Source organism: Leopardus geoffroyi, chromosome A2 (genome assembly GCF_018350155.1).
Source record: "Leopardus geoffroyi isolate Oge1 chromosome A2, O.geoffroyi_Oge1_pat1.0, whole genome shotgun sequence".
In the NCBI taxonomy this organism is placed as follows: Eukaryota; Metazoa; Chordata; class Mammalia; order Carnivora; family Felidae; genus Leopardus; species Leopardus geoffroyi.
In genome coordinates, this window is record NC_059331.1 from 13809156 (window position 1) to 13830578 (window position 21423).

At 52.5% G+C, this 21423-nt stretch overlaps 2 protein-coding genes across 6 annotated transcripts in view; both read right to left on the minus strand.

Annotated features, from left to right (window-relative positions):
* Positions 1-6428, minus strand: part of ELL (elongation factor for RNA polymerase II) — an 86837-nt gene extending 80409 nt beyond the window's left edge. The window contains exon 1 of the mRNA XM_045496677.1: positions 6424-6428. The gene's annotated coding sequence lies outside the window, so the exon portion shown is untranslated. The remainder of the gene's footprint in view (positions 1-6423) is intronic.
* Positions 4645-17183, minus strand: FKBP8 (FKBP prolyl isomerase 8). 5 transcript variants are annotated; one of them, XM_045496679.1, is made up of 9 exons: positions 17056-17183; positions 15359-15681; positions 12803-12972; positions 12525-12613; positions 12043-12260; positions 11210-11382; positions 9335-9412; positions 8696-8827; positions 4645-5032 (listed from the first exon to the last, which is right to left on the minus strand). In XM_045496679.1, exons 2-9 carry the CDS (start codon positions 15654-15656, stop codon positions 4928-4930), a joined length of 1263 nt encoding a protein of 420 aa, XP_045352635.1. In that variant the 5' UTR covers positions 15657-15681; positions 17056-17183; the 3' UTR covers positions 4645-4927. The 5 variants fall into 5 exon arrangements, with proteins under 5 accessions (XP_045352635.1, XP_045352634.1, XP_045352637.1 ...); XM_045496678.1 differs by having other exon boundaries at positions 12043-12263; positions 17056-17182; XM_045496681.1 differs by lacking the exon at positions 4645-5032 and adding an exon at positions 7747-8278 and having other exon boundaries at positions 17056-17182.
* Between the last annotated feature and the right edge of the window lie 4240 nt (positions 17184-21423).

A 21423-nucleotide genomic window follows, 5' to 3' on the forward strand; every position in this document is an offset into this window, starting at 1 on the left:
ATTTTAAGGTGAGAGAGGAAGGTGAAGTTCAGGGGCCTTCTGTCTATCTCTACTCAGGTGATCTCCTTAGATGTGCCCACCGCTGCCAAGTTGGCACTATCATCTGACCATGAACTGCTGACCCCAAGGCCATGCTAGACTCCTTGAAACCTTTTCCCTTAACTGCCATTAACATCTCCATTTACAAATGGAGAAACTAAGGCTCAGAGGCCTGAGGCAAGCACTCAAGGGTATTGGCCCTGCCAATGAGTGGGCTGGCTAGAACTTGAACTTAAGATCTTTCTGACCCAGAGCCCTCCTGATTACCCTTCACCCTGCCTCTAAAACCTGGGTCCCTTTCTCTATATTTCTTCATTGAACACCCTCAGCCCAGGGCCTAGCATGGAGTAGCTGCTCAGGAAATGAGTGTTGAATGAATAAATGATCTCATTTAATTCTCACAACACAACTACCAGCCAGTTTTGTAGATGAGAATAAGGCTCAGAAAGTTTTCACATGCTGCCGCAGAGATTCCAACTGCAGCCTGCCTAAGGCTTAAGGGTTAAAACTCTGGAATCCTCTACCCTTCACCTGGGGCCAGTCCATCCTACAGGGAAGATGCCAGCACTTGCTCACACACACTGACCCCTCTGCCCACTGTCTGTGCCCAGCTGTTTATCCAGGAGCTGGGCCAGGTAAATATTGGAGTAGGCAGGGCTCACTGCCTAGAGGGATCACGGAAGGGCAGGAATAAGGCAGGTGAGGAGTGGTTGGTCAGAGTAGAGGATGGGGAGGGTAGAGACAGGTGGACTGCTGAATGGAGAACGCAGGAGGAGCCAGCTTTGAAGGCTGACCAGCTCCCTGTGTGACAGTGGGAAAGGCATGACCCCTTTCTGAGCCTCTGTGGATTTATCTGAGAAATAGACAACAGTAGGAATATTGAGTGCTTAAAATACACCAGGTTCTGTGCTTGGCATCCATGACTGCCTTTGGGAGTGAATACAGTGGTTTGGACTCATCTGCCAGATGAGGAAACCAAGACTTGGAGAAGTCAAGAGAATTAAGAACACAGCAACCATGGGCTGTGCTGCTTAGCACCAAGCATTTCTCCACTTTACCCTTAATGCTCCGGTGGCTCCCAATGGAACCCCAGGAACAATAATGGAGGAACCATCAGCCATTGGCATGCTCTCCAAAATCTCTAAGAACTACGTCACCCAGGGGTGCCCGGGAGGCTCAGTTGGTTAAGCGTCTGACTTTGGCTCGGGTCATGATCTCACAGTTCACGAGTTTGAGCCCAGCATCAGGCTCTGTGCTGACAGCTCAGAGCCTGGAGCCTGCTTCAGATTCCGTGTCTCCCTCTCTCTCTGCCCCTTCCCCACTCACACTCGATCTTTCTCTTTCAAAAATAAATAAACATTAAAAATTTTTTATTAAAAAAAAAAACTACTTTACCCAAGGAATTTGAAGCTGGTTGGTCCAATGGGATGGCCCCTGGGTGTGCACTCCACCTGGCCAGCTCATTGAAGAAGGTCTAGCTCTATGATGGGAACAGTGACTCTAGTCTGCTCCTCATCCCCTATATGGCTTTGGACATGTCTTACCCTTCTCAGTGTGCTCACATCATAAAACAGGGATAATAATGGCATTTACACAAAAGCCGGGCCCTGGACCAATGGCAAATAGCATCATCATGGAAGTAATTCTTATTATTTTTTTTAATGTTTAGTTCTGAGAGAGAGAGAAAAAAAGGGAGGGAGGGGCAGAGAGAGAGGGAGACACAGAATCTGAAGCAGGCTCCAGGCTCTGAGCTGTCAGCCCAGAGCCCGATGCAGGTCTTGAAGAACTCACGAACCGCGAGATTAAGACCTGAGCCAAAAGTCGTACGCTTAACCGACTGAGCCGCCCAGGCACCCCTGGAAATCATTATTAATGAGTTTACAACAGTTTATCTATATAATCCCTTTCTGTCACATCTTTAGGTTGTTTGCAGTTTATGTGTTTTTAAACCACACTGGGGGGCGCCTGGGTGGCTCAGTCGGTTAAGCGGCCGACTTCGGCTCAGGTCATGATCTCGCGGTCCGTGAGTTCAAGCCCCGCGTCGGACTCTGTGCTGACCACTCAGAGCCTGGAGCCTGTTTCAGATTCTGTGTCTCCCTCTCTCTCTGACCCTCCCCCGTTCATGCTCTGTCTCTCTCTGTCTCAAAAATAAATAAACGTTAAAAAAAATTTTTTTTAAACCACACTGGGATGAACACCCACTGTTAGTCAGCTATTGCTAATAGCTATTACTAATATATGTATTAGTTATATACTGCTATATAAGAAAATACTTCAAACTTAGTGGCTTAAAACAATAAACATTTATTATCTCACAGTGCCTGGGAGTCAGAAATTATCTCACAGTGCCTGGGAGTGATATGTTTTAACTGGTCCTCTGCTCAAGGTCTCATGAAGCTGCAGTGGAGGTGTTGGCTGGACTGCATCCTCATCCCCGAGGCTCAACTGGAGAAGGATCCATATCCAAGCTTCTTGAGCCTGTTGGCAGAACTCATTTCCTGGTGGTTGTAGGACTATAGTCCCCATTTCCTTTCTGTCAGCTGGGGGCCACCTCAGGTGCTAGCCACATGGCCTCCTCCATCTCAGTAAGAGAAAGCCTCCCTCTATTTTTTTTTTTTTTTAATTTTTTTTTTTTTTTCAACGTTTATTTATTTTTGGGACAGAGAGAGACAGAGCATGAACGGGGGAGGGGCAGAGAGAGAGGGAGACACAGAATCGGAAACAGGCTCCAGGCTCTGAGCCATCAGCCCAGAGCCCGACGCGGGGCTCGAACTCACGGACCGCGAGATCGTGACCTGGCTGAAGTCGGACGCTTAACCGACTGCGCCACCCAGGCGCCCCAGCCTCCCTCTATTGAGAGGGAGAATTCTGAGTGTTGAATGCTGAACCCCTCTCATGGTTCAAATCCCTCGGATTTCCTCGTCTGCAACCAGTGAGTCAGGCCCACTCAAATTATCCCTATGTCTTAAAGTCAGTTGGCCCAATAACATAATCACAGGAATGAGATCTGTCCCACTTCTAGTTCTGGGATGATATAGAATAAGAAATCTCGGGAACACCTTAAAATGTCTGCAGCCCATAGCCCTAGGAGCCACATCTCTGCACACCTGTCCCACAGCCTCCTACAAACTCAGTTGTTCAGTCAGCAAATGAGCCTCAGGGATTCAGACAGAATGCAAGGACTCATTAGGGCACTCACTTTGGAGAGAGCCCCTCTACGTGGTGGGGCAGCCAGCATGCAGCCTCAGGGTCCAAAGCCTGTTTCACTGCCCCCTCAGCTGGGCATCTCAGAGCCAGCAAGTCTAGCTTGTAGGCCCTCAGGCCTCATCTGTGCATCAGGGAGGCTAACAGTCCTTCTCGGGACAGGGAGTAAAGACATCTGTTGTTGGGGATCCCCAAGACTATGCTCAGGTTTGGTGATTGACTAGAAGGACCCACAGAACTCAGAAAAGCTGTTCTGTTCATGGCTATGGTTGAGCGCAGTGAAAGGATAGTCTAAAGTCCTCAAAGGAGAAGAATGCGTGAGGCAGAGCCCTGGAGAAACCAGGCACAAGCGTCCAGGTGCAGACCTGTCACAACCTTCGCGACAACACACACACACAGTACTGCCAACCAGGGAAGCTCACCCGAGCCTCATTTTCCAGAGTTTCTACTGGGGAGGAAGGCTGACCACCCATGTGCTTGACCTCAGTCTCCAGCCCCTCCATAGGTCAAGTTGATACCATTTGGCTAAAAGCCCCACCTAAAGTATATTATTAGCATAGACTCTCTGGTGTGGCCCAAGGTCTTAAATAAACAGACACTTTTGGGGCGCCTGGGTGGCGCAGTCGGTTAAGCGTCCGACTTCAGCCAGGTCACGATCTCGCGGTCCGTGAGTTCGAGCCCCGCGTCGGGCTCTGGGCTGATGGCTCAGAGCCTGGAGCCTGTTTCCGATTCTGTGTCTCCCTCTCTCTCTGCCCCTCCCCCGTTCATGCTCTGTCTCTCTCTGTCCCAAAAATAAATAAACGTTGAAAAAAAAAAATTTTTTTTAAACAGACACTTTTATCGGTCAGGACATCCCAAGAACTTAGACGTAGATGTGACCTGCCAGAAGCAGACCAAGGGCCAGTCCTTTCTTGGGAACATGCAGGGTTTGGACAGCCTAGGTCTGCTGAGTTACTTCTTTACTGATCTGTATCAGGTGGGGCTCCAAGTGTCCCCAAACCACCATTTTGCTTCATGGATCAGCTGTATTATCCTCACCGTGAGCAATGAAGAAGGTACGGCCTAGCGTTACCTGGAAAGAGTTTATAGTGATGACCATGCAGACTCTTCCTCAAAGGTGGCCTGTGTGCTGGCTACACCTTCTGGAAAATGTTCAAAGTCAGTTAAAACACTTTCATGCTTAGGTGACTCTGATGGTGCCACAGCCGATCCCCTCCATGCTAATTTTCTTCCTTTCACCCATCCATCTGTCCACAAGCATTTATGATTACTCCTTTCTGTCCTCTGCCCAGTCAGGGAGGCTCCCTGAGGAGAACACAACAGGCCACAGAACAAAACTGATACAACCCAGCAGACTTCCCTCCTCTAAATGCCCACATGCAACAGAAAATCCAGGCTGACTCAAGCAAAAACAATTATTGGCTCAAAAGAGTGAAGAAATGATAGACCTGGGGCGGGGCACAGCTAGCTCCAGGAGCTGAACAGGATCACCACCGTGACTCAGTCTCTCTCTCAGCTCTGCTCTCTAGAAGGCTTTCACTCTCAGGACCCTCTTCATAGAGACAAAGATAACCACAGCAGTACCAGGCCATCAGCCCCAACTCAGCATCCTCTAGAGTAGAAGAGTATCTACTTCCTCTGGGTCCAGAAGTTTCAGGGAAGGCTTTGATTGGCTCGTTGTGGGTCACAGTGTGGAGCCAATCACTGTGGCCAGGGGGCTAGAACACTCTGATTGGTCAGACCTGGGTTGCAGATCCATCCCTGAAGGCTGGTGGGGAACCAGCCCCATCTGCATGGAAAGGAGTGAAGGTGAGTTCCACCAGGAGGAAAAACAGAGGACAGGCATTCAGGGACCTAATGGTACCACGCTGGGTGACTCCAGCCAGCCCTCACCCACGCCCCAGGAGCTCGTCCTTTAAGGATGACATGAGATGGAGGCATGCAAAGGATGCTTCATCAAAGTGCTCAGGAGATGTGAGTGCCTCCCTCTCCCCCCGCCCCCCCATACACACACACACACACACACACACACACACACACACAGCTCGTTCTATCATGCTCACTTCCAATTCACAGCCCACTGTGAGCTGCACCCTTCAAGGGCAAGGCAAGGCTGAGTCATTGCCTAAGACCAAGTACACAGGAGGCACTGATACCTGTTTTCATATGAAAGAATATCCATCCTAGCTGTCCTCTGAATGTATCATGTACTGCCCAGTCGGCACACCTTTGACATGCCATGCCAGTCCTGGGAGCACTCTCTATGCCTGCTAAAGGACTCCTGCGTCTTCAGGGACACTTCAATGCCCCTCGTCCTGGACACCCTACCCCGCCCACCCCATTCACACAATTGAGGCTAAAATGACCAAAGGAATGAATATTCTAAACGTCACACTTCTGGCGATGGCATTCAAAGCCTCTCCCATTTCCGGCCATAACTTGCAGAGAGGTGTAGAATTGGCTGGGGGTCAGAGCATGGGCTCTGGAGGCAGGCTGACCTGGGCCTAATCCTGCCTATTGTTTCTCGGTGATGGGCCAGCTCCTGGACAGGAGCTGACTCTTTTCTGAGCCTCAATCTGCTCAGCTAATAATGGGCACAACCAAAACATCCTTGGAGCAAAGGGAGAAGACACACTCAGCCGGACTCCACTGTTACTAAAAAACTAGTCTTCAAGACAGCATGGGACCCAGTGTGGGACCCACAAAGAGGACACAGAGACCCTCAGCATGGAGTAGGGGCCAGAAGACTCGCGTGTGTGGTCAACTGATTTTTTACAAAGCTGCCACAGTAACTCACTAGGGAAGAGAAAGTCTTCCCCACAGATGTTTCTGGAACAACTGGATAGCTATAGGGGAAAAAATGAACCTTAACTCCAACCTTACACTATGTACGAATGTTCACTGAAAGTGAATTGTAGTCTCCATAGAAAAGTTGAAGCCATAAACCATTTAAAAGCCTAGGAGCGCCTGAGTAGCTCAGTCAAACATCCGACTCTTAATTTCAGCTTAGGTCATGATCTCACAGTTTGTGAGATCAAGCCCCACGCTGGGCTCTGTGCTGACAGGACAGAGCCTGCTTGGGATTCTCTCTCAAAATAAATAAATAGACGTTAAACAGAAAAAAAAAAAAAAAAAAAAGCCTAAAAAAATCCCTACAAACTAGATTTAGCAAATATTGACAAAGAGCACACAGAAAGGTAGAAAAAGCTGATAAATTGGACTTTATTAAAAATATCTGCTCTAAGAAAATGAAAAGTGAGCCACAGAATGGGGAAAATATTCACAATATACTACCTGACAAAGAACTTGCCTCCAGAATGTGCGAAAAATGGACACAGCATGAGGCCGCCGTGGGTACCTGGCGGACGAGTGCCATGACAGACATGATCGCCACTTGGGAATGACGGCAGTGGTTACTCACACAACCTCGGCCAGGAAGTCACCCTAGCCAGCCCACCATCCCACTGGCCCCCCCTCAGGCCAGCTTCCCAGCCTGAGGTCAGCAAATCTGAGGAAAAGGGGGGTGTCCTACCTGGGACTCCAGTCCCCCGAGCCTGGCCAACCCACGGCCCTTACCCCAGCACCACTCACAGAGCCCCCCTCCTGTCTGAGTACAAAGTAGAAGCCTGAGGGGGCTGAATGGCGGAAAGGAGGGTTCAAGCCACCAACAGATCGGTGTCCACAGATCTGTGTCCGCAGGCTTATAGAGCAAGGGCCTGGTGCAGGCAAGTTCAAGGCCTGATTGCTACCTTCTGCTGAGTGGCTGTGGCCAATGGCTTTCCCTCCTGGGCTGTAAGGGGACAGGTGCAGGACAGATCCTTAACGGTGATCTATTCCCAGAGATCTCCTTTCCTGGAGGCAGGATGAAGCCTTGAGCAGGGTCTCAGGTGCTGCACTGACAGAGGCCTGAACACTGGCTCTACCTGTTCTGGCTGTGATGGTACACAGCATTTAAAGGAGATGATCCTACAGCCTCAGATTGGGAGAAAAACTAAACAAAACCAAGAGGAGCTCCTGGAATCAACCCCAACCCCTCTCCATAGTCCCTGAGGCCCTGCAGGGTCCAGTTCTGCTGACCACACACTCTGCTCAACCTTGAACACATCAGGCTCACCCCTGCTCCAGGGCCTCCGCACTGGCCACGCTGCTACCCAGACACGGGGCTGTCAGCGTGCAGCACAGCCAGACCCCTGTGGCCACTGAAGTCTCAGCCCAGCACCCAGTTAGATCCTGCCAGGATCCCCATCTTCAGATGGGGCAACAGAGATGACAGCAGTGGGGTAACCAGCACAGCTGGGTGTGAACTCCTGCGGAGTCCAGCTGGGTACCCTGAACACATTGCCCCACTTCTCCAGGCCTCCATTTCCCCCTGTGTAAAGCAGGTCTGCTGTGGTCTGAGAGGAGACACCCCCCGCTCTAGTCCTGCAGGACCCTGGATGTGACACAGGCTGTCTCTGGCCCCGCCCCAAGTGACAGCGGAAGAAGGTACTGGAGCCAGCAGAGTGCGGGGTAGGAGGCTTTATTTCACAGAAGGGGTAGGAGGGAGAACCTGGACAGAGGGCAGCAGGCGGGGTGGGTGGGTGGTGGTGCTTGGAGAGGGACTGGGTCAGGAAAGGGCTGCCCCCAGGCCTGTTGGGAAGGAGAAACTGAAGCCGGCCTCTGCTGAGACCAAACCCAAGGGGGTGGGGGTGGGAGTGGAAATTGGGTCTGGAGGAATGAGGGCCCCCTCCCCCCGGGCTGGATATGGAGCCCGGGCCCTGCCTCAATTTCCTCCTGTAGGGCCATAGTCCCTCCTGGCTCACTAGGGCCACGTGGCCCCCAAACCTCACTGCTCCCGCCCCAGAGGAGGGGGCTAGATCAGACAGGGCAGTTGACAGGGAGCCTGGGGAAGTCAGGGAGCGCGGGGTGGGGTCCACGGTGTGCGAAGGGGTGGTGGCCACCTGGGTGGTCAGTTCCTGGCAGCGATGACCACAGAGAGAGCCACGCCCCCCAGGGCAACAGCAGTCGCCCCAAACAGCCACTTCCATGGGATGGACTGTGGATAAAGGGGAGGGAAGAGAAGGCCGGAGGCTGGTCAAGACAGATACCCTGGTCTTCACCTACCAACATGGCCGAAAGAGGCCTCCCAGCAAACCATTGCTGGACAATGCCTTTCCTACCTTCTGGCAAACTCCTACTCAAGCATCGAAACTCCCCTGTTCTAGAACACTACCCCTTCCTCTCTGGAAGAGCTATCATTCCCTGCCCTGAGCCCTCGAAATTGTGTTCCATCTCCTGCTCCAGCCCTGGCCACACAGGGCTGGGGCTTCTCTGTGTCTCCAGCATGGTCCAGCCCGGTTGACAAGGACATCAATGCTTGCAAAATGAAGAAACTCCTTCTGCGTGGTGTGCCCCATCCTTAGCCCCTACCCCTCCTCTGGGAGCATCCCTGTGCCTGCCAGCCCCAGCTCACCCAGGCACCCTTGCCAGGACACTTGGCAGGCAGCCGGCTGGGGTTGCCCAGCATTTTCCGGTACAGGGCGGTCTCTGTGCTCCGCTGGGCTGCGTGCTTCTTCACCAGTTTCGAGAGCTCTGCGTGGATCGTCTGCAAGAGGTGGGTGTCAATTGGGTGAAGAACATGCAACCTGACCATCTAACTGGACCATCATCTCTGATGCTCTGCCTTTCTGTGGCCCCTGGTCACTTTGGACTGGGTCCACTGGGACATTGAAGTTCCACCTGCCCCTCTCTGGGCCTCAGCAAAGTAGGGGCCGCCATCTCTATCCCCCTAGGTAACCAGAGGAGGAGGCAGAGCACAAGGTGGCCAGGAGAGAGGAAGATTCCAGGAGAAAAGCTGAAGACATTGACACGGCCCCGGTTAGTGGCACCCTTGGCCTCTGGGATCCCCATGGGGGAGGGCTGAGCCCAGACCACCTATGCAGGAGTCGTGACGGTCTCAGCCAGCTGGCTGTGGCTCTTCAGCCACCGATCCCCTGTCACTCCCCAGGCTGGAGCACCATAGGGAAAACCACAGTAAGAACAAGAAGACTCCAGGATGACTTCCCAGATAGGCTGGCAGGACCAGTCCCAAGGGCATCTCCTGTCTGCTCACCTTGTTGGAAGGTTCCAGCTTCAGGGCTGCCCTCAGAATGGGGATGGCCTCACTGTACTCCCCTTGCTGGGCCAGCACCTGTGGGAGGAAATGGATGGCATCACAATGGACCGTGGTCTTCTTCAAAAGACCCAGCCCTGCCAAGCTCCTGGCCACCCTGACTAGTCCCAAATCTATCACCAACAACCACCCCAGGGTTCCAGCCACCTTCACTCCCGAGCCCTCAGACTACATGAGTGCCCCCACTAGGCGGTGTCATCCCAATCTGCTCCCACCCCTACATGTCAGTCTCAGCCTCTGCAGGAGACCTGGGTGTGGCCTCACCTCCTCCCTCGCCTCCCTGGCTGGTTCAAGAAGCCAGGTGAATGTTTGCAAAGCTTTGGCTACAGTGGATGATTCAGAGCCAGCCAATGAGATCCAGCCTGAACAATGCTGGTGTCACTCAGAGACCAGATGCTAAGTGGGGAGGATGGAAGCCTTGGTCTTTTGAGGGGGTAAGAAGCAGCATCTTGGTCACGTTGAGAGGGAAACCCATAGCAGACAGGCACAGCATCCTCACAACATTGCTAATGCCTGGATCCAGCCATGCCTGAAGCCAAACACCCTGGCAGTTCCACAAGCTATTAATTCCTCCTCTTGCTTGAATCAGTTTGAGAACGTTTCTGTCACTACAACCAGCAGACACAAACACGCATGAGACCACATTAGCAGACAATCCCACTGCCCCCAAGAGGATGATAAACCTTTGGAAAATAGGGGCAGCATTTTCTTCCCAAGTTTCTACACAGAACTCTACGCACAAGTGCTTTAAAAATGCTGGGTGGAGAAAGGCCCTGTTCATGCCTCTCATAACCAGGCTGGGTGATCCACCATTTGCTTGTACCTCAATTTCCTCCATTCACTGATAAAAGGTGCTGAACTCCCTGTCAACACACACATACGCACAGACACACACGCAGACACAGACACACACACACACACATACATACATACATACATACATACATACATACACACACAAGGGCAAGGATCAACAAAAATGGGGGCGAAAGCAATTACGGTCAAATCTTCACAGGCCAAATTCATCCCTACATTCCACAGCACTTACTGGGTACCCCCTGGGTACCTGGCCCTGTTTGCAGGGCTAGAGATTTCACACCAAGTGAGCCAGACAAAATCTCCAGCTTCTCGTAAGGGAGGTAACAGCCATGATGACACCTGTCAATGCTGACGACAACATGGAAAACATGAAGACAGGGCAGGGGAGCAGGGGTGTGTGGCCAGGAGAGCTTCCTGAGGAGATGACATCAGAGCAAAGACCTGAAGGGATCAGAGAGGGGCCCATGGGGGGGCAGGGGGGGATCTGGGGTCTGCATGTCTCAGGCAGAGGGCATAGGCTGTGCAAAGTCACTAGGGTGGGAGTAGACCTGGCCTGGGCAGGAACAGCAAGGAAGCTGAGCAGGATGAAGAGGAGAGGCAGAAGGTGATGGCAGGGGACCAGATGACTCAGAGCCCCAAGGGCTGCAATGAGGACTTGGCTTTTATTCCGACAAAGATGGGAACCATGGAGGATTACATGCAAGGAGCAGTCACCAATAGGCTACCCCGCAGTGTCAGGGATAATAGGACCTAGGATTCAAGTCTGGCCTCAGTCAATGAATTACTGGGATTCAGGCCATACCAAAGCACCTGTCTAGGACTCAGGTTCCCCACTTGTACCCCAGAGAGCTTGGCTGGTTGATGCTTATGCCCGTCTCAAATTCAGAGTCTGGAACCAGCCCCGCTGTTCTGGGCGGGGGAACTAGCCTGCCCACCTGCAGCCTATGCCCATCTGCCCGTGGCTGGCGGTCCATCCATCTGCAGCCCACAGCTCACCTTGCCCTTGCGGAAGAGCGCCTTGATATTGTCGGGCTGGTGCTCAAGCACGAGGCTGCAGGAGCGCAGCGCTGCACGATAGTGGTCTAGCTTCAGCTGGGAGGCTGCCAGGTTGTTCAGACATTTCACCTTCAGCTGCAGGAGCTGCTCCTCCTCCTCGAATGTCATGTCCACTGTGGGAGGATGGTGCTCAACCACGGCAGTGGTTACCACACTGCCAGGCCCCCACCACTGCCCATCTGCGGAGCGACGGCCGCCTTCTACTTCGGGGAAATGCGCCCCGTATGCTGTGTGACTCAGGCCAAGACCCACTCCTTCTGTACCTCATGGCAGAGGAGCCTGGGTGGGGAGGGCCTCTGAGTATCCCCGTCACAGGAGACCGGGAAAGGGGGCTCTGAGTTCCCAGTGGTGGGGCCTCCATCATCTGATCCCCCAAGCCCAGCCCCTGCCATCTGTTCCATGAGTCCTCTGGTCTCAGTTTCCCTATTTCTAACATACACCAAGACCAGCGCCAACCTTAGGGCACTATCAAGGAGTCTGTAAGATGGAGGCTAAGCAACGCAAAGGCCTAACCACAGGGCACATGGATTGACACGGTCTACAGCCACCCACATTCCTACATACACCTGCGTCTGTAACATTCCACTGATCAGGGATATGCTGCAACTCCGGAGTGGACCCTAACCTAAAGCTTAGGAATAGCTGAACATCTATCCATACTCTGGAATATTCTAGAACATTCGGAGTCTGAGGTCTGCCGTGGCAGAGGGAAGTTTCTGGCACACTAGTGGATGCCTCTGCAGGGGAATGGCAAGATTTGACCTGGCAGTCACCTTTGGCGCTAGAGGTGATGGCCTTGATGGCGAGGTCGTAGGAATTGGCAGCCAACACGAAGTCGGCCCGCTGGTAGTGGGCATTGCCACACTCCCGCTTCCGGTTGGCCAGAGCCACACGCTCCTGCCCCGTGAGCATTTCCAGGTCGGGTCCATCCACGGCAGTCTTCAGGGTCACTTCCAGGCACAGGGCCGCGTGGGGGGGGATGTATGGGCTCCTGCTGGGGGATGGGGCAAGAGCAGCACTCAGACCCAGCGGCTCAGACATGCTGGTTTAGCTAGGGAGCAGAGGGGAAAGGGTTCAAGTCTTGGAGCTGGCCCCACTGTCACCCCCTGCTCAGTACACCGAAAGGGAAGTAACTTACCACCCATGAGCTACCCGACTTGGAGAGTAACTTCCCTTCTCTAAGTCTGTTTCTTTTATATAAAATTGGCAGGCAAAGGGGTCCCTCATGGGGACCCTGCTGGTGACAGGTTCTCACCTGCCCTGGGGGCCATAGCAGTACTTGGAATCAGCAGTGACCATAGCTGTCTCCCCCACATCCATGAGCGGAACGCTGAGATCCAGGGCCTGGGTGTGTAAGGGCAAGGGGTCAGGCAGGCTCAGGTGCAGAGTAGCAATGCCATGTTTGCTCTGGCCCCCCCCCATTTTCCGGCCCCCAAGCCCAGCCCCTGCCAGCCACCACCACCTCCCCTCCATCCCACCTTGCCTCCTCCGCTCAACCCCAGGGCAGCTGCCAGTCCCCTCGCCCCTTCCCACCTGGATGACATCGCAGTCGCCCAGCGTGAACACCAGCTCTGGCTCTTCCTGCACCCGAGTGCCATTCTCCAGCGAAGTCTGCAGCTGCACAGTGACTACCTGGCCTTTAGCTGGGCGGCTTGAGCCGGGTGGGCCTGGGACCAGCGTCTTCTTCCTTAACAGCCCATTGCCTGCCGGGGACCAGGGACGAGCAACCTGTCACTAGGCGGCTTAGATGGGTGCCTGCTCCCTGAGCACCCCTCCCTCAGCACTCAGCTGAGCCTCAAACAGCTGCTCTGCCACTTACTGGGCAGGTGATCCCATGCCACTGGAACTGTCCCTGGCTGGACACTGGGCATTAAAGGATTAACTTGAGGGGTGATGATAATGGCCTGTCTGACCATCATCTTAAGAAAATTAAGACTCGTCCAGGGCAAAGGGCTGAGAAAAGTTGTCCTGCCCAGCATTGTCAGGCTGGCAGGGATATCCAGACTCTGGAGCCACCCCCATCTTCCTCCCCTGGTTCCAATCCAGCCCTTGACATTTGGGCCTCAATTTACCTCACCATGAAATGAGGTAGTCAGGGGGACCCCTGGAGACACCCAGTGAGCAGTTTGCTTGGTTAGCAGAGTGCCTGTGACACCAGGCGTGTGTTCCTACCAAAGCGCCACATCGCTAAATTTAAAAGTTAAACAGAGGGCGCCTGGGTGGCGCAGTCGGTTAAGCGTCCGACTTCAGCCAGGTCGCGATCTCGCGGTCCGTGAGTTCGAGCCCCGCGTCGGGCTCTGGGCTGATGGCTCGGAGCCTGGAGCCTGTTTCCGATTCTGTGTCTCCCTCTCTCTCTGCCCCTCCCCCGTTCATGCTCTGTCTCTCTCTGTCCCAAAAATAAATAAACGTTGAAAAAAAAAAAATTAAAAAAAAAAAAAAAAAAAAAGTTAAACAGAGCCAGAGGGCCTATATGCAAAAGTGCCTGTGATGGCCCCAGAGCTCATGTTTTTCTCCACGCCCCAAGCAATCACAGGAATGGCCAAATGGTCACAGCCAACAGCTACTAAGCAGGCATGAGGCCGAGCACCTTTACAAACCACAATAAAGACACTCACTGACATCCCAAGACAACCACAGGCAATCGAGGGCTTACACCTGTGGGGCCTTGTCATACTGATACTACCTACAGTCACCCATATTCTGACATTTATCTGCGTTCCGTAATATTCCACCAGTCTGGAATATACCATAACTCGAAATGTACCTTAGACTAAAAGTTAACGGTAAGAAAGTATCAATTGATATTCTGCAATATTCTAGAACGTTCCAAATTTCTGTGCTGCTCCTTGACTTGTACATGCCCTACATCCAGTCTCAGAACCAATGACCTACTGGATCCCTAGGGATCCCTGTGTCTAGAAGTTTCTGGGCACTAATGGTGGGTGTCCTGGAAGGGTTACAACCAGGCACTGCCTCTCATCGGGGTAGACTCTGGTGAAATCAAGTACCCTCTGAGGGTCTCAGTTTCCTTGTATAGAAGCCCAAATACTGACCTCAGAAAGTGGCTGGCTCAAATATAAAAGGACAAAATCAGGTTTGCGTGCAGAAGGACAGCAGGGCAGCTCTTAATATCAGTAAAGAGCTTCCCAAATTCTAATATAGCCAAGGGGGCTGTGTGACCTTGGGCAAGCACCGCCACTTCTCTGAGCCTCAGTTTCCTCATTTGCAAAATGGGGATATGGTAGGAATTACATCACAGGGTTGTCGTGAGGATAAAATATGATGCACAGGCCTGGCACAGAACCAGTGCTCAGTAAATATTACCTGGTGTTATTTTTAGAAGTAACAATGTTTTTATCAGCAATAAAGATAGTATCAGTGACAATTCTGTATTATCGGTATCAGTGTTATTTAACACTCTTATTTTAACGTTAGTATCAACAGTGTAAAAATGATGTTTTACTAACATATTTATTAGCGGACACCGGCATTATTGAATACGCTAGATATCAGTACCAGTAGCAAAAGGTTTTCTAGTTTCCAGAGTTGTTATCATGAGGTGGGGCATATGGGTGGGTTCCCCTAGTTTCTTTCTTGCAGGACTTCTCTGAGCAGCTACAATGCTAATGCATGCTATGAGCCAGACAGAAGCATGAACAAAATGGGACGTTCCACAGATCCATCTGACCCATGGACACATTTTCAGGAGACAGGCACTTGCTAGACAAATGCCAAAAAAAGAAGCAGTGGGGGTTGGGAGCTGCCAGCGCCTGGTGTGCTGGCTGTGTGGCTCCGGGCAGGTGACTCAGCCCCTCTGAGCCTCTGTTAGCAGCTCTGGGAAACAGGGACATAACACCAGGTGCATGTGCGTGTGTGCATGTGACAACGAAAGGGATTCTTAAACATGAAGTATCTCAACCAGTTGCCTGTGGCTGGCAATCACCGTGGTTACGTGTTTTATTTCAAACCTACTTCATAGCAGAGAAGGAAAAATGAGGCTCAGGGGAGAAGAGGGCCTAGGCCAAGGTCACTTCTGAACCTGAGCTGTCCAAGCCCTGTGGGTCAACCCAAGCCACCCCTGCTCCTTACCCAGGATGTCCAGCCACTCATCAGGGGCTGGGGCGGGCTCGGGCTCAGGCTCCATGGCGGCCAGGAATTCTCGGGCCAGGGCCCCAGGCTGCTCAGCCTCCTCCAGCGGAGGCTGCCCCACGTCTTCAAGTGGTGGCAGCTCACTCAGATCTTCCTCCTCCTCCTCCTCCTCCTCCTCCTCGCCCTCTGCGTCTTCCACCCCATCCAGCACCTCGAAGTCCTCAAGTGGTGGGACCCCAGCAGGCGGTGGGGCAGCGGGCTCAGGACCCGCGGCAGAGGGCTCAGCACAGGATGCCATGCTGCTGGGGGGACGGGAATTGGCCCTGGTGGGGGGAATGGATGGGGTAAGAATCCCACCACCCAGCCCCTCAAATTCTCCTCTGCATCCATTCGCCACGCTGCCAAACACTTGCTGTGTGACTCAGGGGCTCCAGGCCTCAATTTCCTCATCTATACTAGTGGGGAAAGAACCACCAAGCCGTGGACATCAATCAGTCCCAAACAATGTTAGCTATTATTACAGCTAATTATCTTTTAGTCTTTATAAATACCCAGAGAAGTAGGAAACATTCCCCTCCCCCATATTTTGCAGAAAAGGAAATTGAGGCCCAGAGGGGCAAAGTCATTTACCCAAGGTCACAGAGCAAAGCAACTGCAGGGGCAGAATTTGAACCTGGGGCTTATCTGATTAAATGTCCAAAGGGGGTGCTGGGATTTTTTTAGGGCGACTGAAGTCTCAGGAAGTCTATTTTTAGAGCCCAAAGGGAATTGAGTCTTCACCAGGGCTCCCTACCTTCAGCTGCCCCTTCTCCTATGGGGAGCCACCTAGAAATCCCAAGCCTTCTCTTTCCATAACCTGAACCTAATACCACTCCCCCAACACCAAAGACCCTGGCCCAAACTCTTCCCTGGGAGCCCTTTCTCCTCTTCTCAAGCCTCCAGACCATTCTCAAAGTAGCCTCCTTTACAAGAGTGATCAAGACCCCCGTGGCATTCTACAGCCTCTTCCTTGGGCCATCAACTGTCCCCTTCCCCCAGGCCCCAAGCTCGGAGCTGGTAGAGCCTAGCCATCATTCTAACCCACAGCATCCTCTCCCTAACCCTCACCTGCCTGCTGCTTCCGGTCTTTGGCCCCATATTCTGAGACCCTCCCAGCCCCTACCCCCACAATCCCCTGCGCCCGCATAACTCGCCCTCCGCCCTCCCCCAACCACCGCCCCCAGCCCGGGCCAGCTACCCCCACAGCCACTCAGTCGACCCGTAAACACCCTGATGTCCCCAGACGCCCCTCTCCGGATCGCATAACACTCTACGCCCTCTAGACGCCCCCGGCCCAGGCCTGGTTCTTCGTCAACCTCCCACCCAGGGCCCCAACGCTTCATGCCTCTTTGACGCCACCAGTCTGGGGCCCCCGACCCCTCGCACCCCTCGGGGGCCCAGGCCCTGCACTTCTCTGGCAGCAGCGCCCCCACCCACTCCCTTCAGCCCCATTCGGTCCCCACCCCCGGTTGCCCCCGCTCGGCCGCGCCCCCTCTAGCACTCCGACCCTCCGCTCCCCCCGCAACCGGTTCGCCTCCCCCCGCGGCCTTTGGCCCCGCCCATCGGCCCCAGCCCCCGCCGCCCCAGCACCCAGACCAGCCCAGGCCTGGGTAGCGCCCCCAGCCGGGGCAACCCTGCCGGCACCCCGGGACACGTGCCTCCGGCTCCGGGACCCCCGCCTGGGGTCCTGCGCCCCCCTCCCCGCCCCCAGCCGCGGCTGCCGCGCCTCGGGAACCAGGCTCGGGCGCCCGGCCCCGCCCCCACCACGCCCATTGGTCGCCGCTGCTGCGACTGCAGCACCCATTGGCTCCAGCGCACATCCGTCTTGGGAGCAAGCACCACCCTCTTCCTGCTTGTTTCCGCGGGGCGTTCTTAAAGGGGCAGAGACTGCCGCGCCACCCCGGACGGGGGCGGGGGCGGGGGCGAGAACCTGGACAGGAAAGAGGAGCGGGGCGGGGGCAGGGGCGGGGGTAGCAGGCGGAGGGTCTACAGCCCCAAGTCTGTTCGCCAATACGCGCCGGGTTGCCTAGCGGGAATCTGCTCCCGTCTGAGCTTCATCTTGCTCATCTGCAAAATGGGGATAAACACCCCCATCCGCGCACTCTCACCTTGGGGGATTTGGGGAGGACAGCCTTAAAAGGTATTGCCTTAAAAAGCTCAGTCTTGACCTTCAGGGCAGCTCTGGGACTGCTGGATAACCTACCCTGTAGCCCTAGTTACGGACGTGGTCCCAAGGTCCTGAAGGGGAGCGATCACCCAAGAGCACACAGAATCCCCGCCCCACCCTCGCGTGGTCTGTGTAATCCCCTGAAGGTTGCCTTTTGCATACAGAAGGAATTCAATTAGTGGCTAGGTGAGCGACTGAGCAACCAGGTCTGCTGGAAGGAGTTTCTCCTCCCTGCACCCTCTGCTAGAGGGTGATAAGGTACCCATGGCTTTGGGAGAAGGTGGCAGTGTCGATTAGATGGATTTTTATGGATCTTGTTTTTTTTGGGGGGGGGGGGCGCTTACTCTTCCTTCGCTCTATTTTATTTCCTTCCCGGGGTTTACTCATTTACAGAACGATCTTACATCTTTTGCTTCCCTCCTCTTATCCTGCTTTGCTCCATTCTGGAAAGAATTTTGCCTGTTTTGTCCCCACCGCATCCATGAATACCTAGCACCTATGGGAGTTCAATTGATGAATGAATAATTGAATGAATGAATGAATGAATGAATGAATCACTGGCTATTGGAGGTAGCTAACACTGGAGGAGGTAACTGGCTTTTGGAGGTAACTAAGGTCAGATTGTAGCTCCTTGCGAGGTCACCTCCTACAGGAAGCTTTCCCTGACCTCCCCAAGGCAAGGCCTGGTTGGCTGTCCTCTTAACATGATGAACCTCTGCTTCCTAACTGATTTTATGTCTGTGCCATTATTTGACTTACCTCCGCCTTGCCCACTATATTAGAAAACTCTCAAAGCCTTGGAATTGTCTACTGTTTGCCATTGTTTTAGCGCTGGGGCCTACACAGTGACTGGCACAAAAGGAGAGGGGGTGAGGGGAATTCAGGAAAATCATTGTGGTTGGAAGGAAGGCAGGCTAGCCAGCCTCAGAGGTGCTAGGCTAGTGAGGATATGTAAGAAATTTCCTGGGAAAGAACATCAGATAAACTCTGGGCCAGTGGTGGTTTTGAGGGACTTGGACTTTTCCCTGTCCATCTCTGAACCTCAGTGTTTTCATCTGCCCAATGGAGTCTCTTACCCATCCAGCTTCACCTCTGTTATAAAGGCTGGAAGAACTGTAATAAACAATGAGGGGTGGGGCACCTGGGTGGTTCAATCGGTTGAGCATCTGACTTTAGCTCAGGTCATGATCTCTCGCAGTTCACAAGTTCAAGCCCTGCCTCCGGCTCTGTGTTGACGGCTCAGAGCCTGGAGCCTGCTTTGGATTCTGTGTCTCCCTCTCTGCCCCTCCCCCGCTCACACTCTGTTTCTGTTTCTCTCTTAAAAATAAACATTAAAGGGGCGCCTGGGTGGCGCAGTCGGTTAAGCGTCCAACTTCTGCCAGGTCATGATCTCGCGGTCCGTGAGTTCGAGCCCCACGTCGGGCTCTGGGCTGATGGCTCAGAGCCTGGAGCCTGTTTCCGATTCTGTGTCTCCCTCTCTCTCTGCCCCTCCCCCGTTCATGCTCTGTCTCTCTCTGTCCCAAAAATAAATAAACATTGAAAAAAAAATTAAAAAAAAATAAACATTAAAAAAAAATTTTTTTTAATAAATAAACAACGAGGGGTGCCTGGGTGGCTCAGTGAGTTAATCAACCAACTCTTGATTTCCACTCAGGTCATAATCTCACGGTTCATGACATCGAGCCCCACATCAGGCTCTGTGCTAACAGTGTGGAGCCTGCTAGGGATTCTCTCTCTCCCTCTCTCTCTCTCTGCCCCTCTCCTGTGAGCACACACTCTGTCTCAAATTGTAAAAAACACAGGGGCCCCTGGGTGGCTCAGTCGGTTAGGCATCCGACTTCGGCTCAGGTCATGACCTCGTGGTCCATGAGTTCGAGCCCTGCGTCGGGCTCTCTGCTGACAGCTCAGAGTCTGGAGCCTGTTTCGGATTCTGTGTCTCCCTCTCTCTCTGACCCTCCCCCGTTTATGCTCTGTCTCTCCCTGTCTCAAAAATAAATAAACGTTATAAAAAAAAAAAAAACCACAATGAGACTAATGAATAAACAGCTAAGTTAAATATAAACTGAGAACAGCAACTGATACAATAACAATAATAATGGCTGACAGCACAGGTGAAGGCAAACACTTTACATGTATTTAATCCTCACATCAGCTTTATGAGACAAATACATACCCTGATATTTGGAGGCCGTGTCATGTACTGCATCATGTTGCAATGTCAGGTTCCTGGTGAACTGGACTTTTTTTTTTTTTTTTTCAACGTTTATTTATTTTTGGGACAGAGAGAGACAGAGCATGAACGGGGGAGGGGCAGAGAGAGAGGGAGACATAGAATCGGAAACAGGCTCCAGGCTCTGAGCCGTCAGCCCAGAGCCCGACGCGGGGCTCGAACTCACGGACCGCGAGATCGTGACCTGGCTGAAGTCGGACGCTTAACCGACTGCGCCACCCAGGCGCCCCTGAACTGGACTTTTTATTGTTATGATGTGCCCCTCTTTATCTCAGTGCTTCTTGCCTTAGAGTGGGCTTTGTCTGATATTAAGATGGCACGCTTGTTCTCTTTTGGTTCACTTTTAATTTTTGTTTGTTTGTTTGTTTAAAGTAGGCTTCACACCCAGCGTGGAGCTCAATGCAAGGCTTGAACTCATGACCCTGAGATCAAGACCTAAGCTGACATCAGTAGTCGGACTCTTAACTGACTAAGGCACCTGGGTGCCTCCAGCTCTTTTTTGTTTTTTAAGGTTATGTATTTATTTTGAGAGAGAGAAGTGGGAGGGTAGGGACAGAGAGAGAGGAAGAGAGACAGAGAGAGAGAGAGAAACCCAAACAGTCTCCATGCTGTCAGCACAGAGACCTATGCAGGGCTTGATCTCAAGAACTGTGAGATTGTGACCTGAGCAGAGATTAAGAGTCAGATGCTTAACTGATTGAGCCACCCAGAGTCCCTCTTTTTTTTTTTTTATTGGCTTATTAAAATTTTTTTTTAATGTTTACTTATTTTTGAGAGAGAGACAGAGCACAAGCAGGGGAGGGGCAGAGAGAGAGAGGGAGACACAGAGCCCAATGCAGGGCTCGAACCCACGAACCCTGAGATCATGACCTGAGCCTGAAGTCAGACACTTAACCAACTGAGCCACCCAGGCACTCCATTGGCTCAGTTTTTAAATGCTTCATCCTTTTGCAACCTTTACCTTTCACCTTTCTGTATCCTTGTGTTGTACATGTGTCTCTTATAAGCAGCACAGAATTGGGTTTTGCTTTTTGATCTAGTCTGCCTGTCTTTGTCTTTTAACTGGGGCATTTGGCCTATTTACATTCAATGTAATTATAGACCTTTTTGGACTTAAATTTGACTTCCTGTGTGTTTTCTCTCTGACCCACCTGCTCTGTGCTCCTTTTCTCTTTCCTTTATGGCCTTTCTTAGGATTGGATGCATGTTTTTTGGTAAGACTATCTTCATCTTACAGATGGGGAAACTGAGGCACAGAGACAGTAATTACCTTGTTCAAGGTCACAGGGATGAAAAACAATATAGGCCGGGTCTCTTCCCCTGTTGAGTTTCTATTCCACCTCCGGAGCTGGATATTGCACAATGATGCAAGTAAGTATCTAATTGCAGCTGTGATAAGCACTAAGTAGGAAATGAAACTAAAAAAGTGGCAGAGAGACGCTTCCAGTCCCTAGACTGTGGCGTCCCCTCAACAATGTCCCCATCACTGGATTGACTGTTCTCATCACTTTTCACCGTCTCCCTTGGACACACACAGGGGTTAAATATTTTCTTGTCTCTGATCCACTGTGCACCAAACATTTGGGGCCAACCAAGTCCCTTTTAGCCTTGACTTGTAGCTTCTACCCC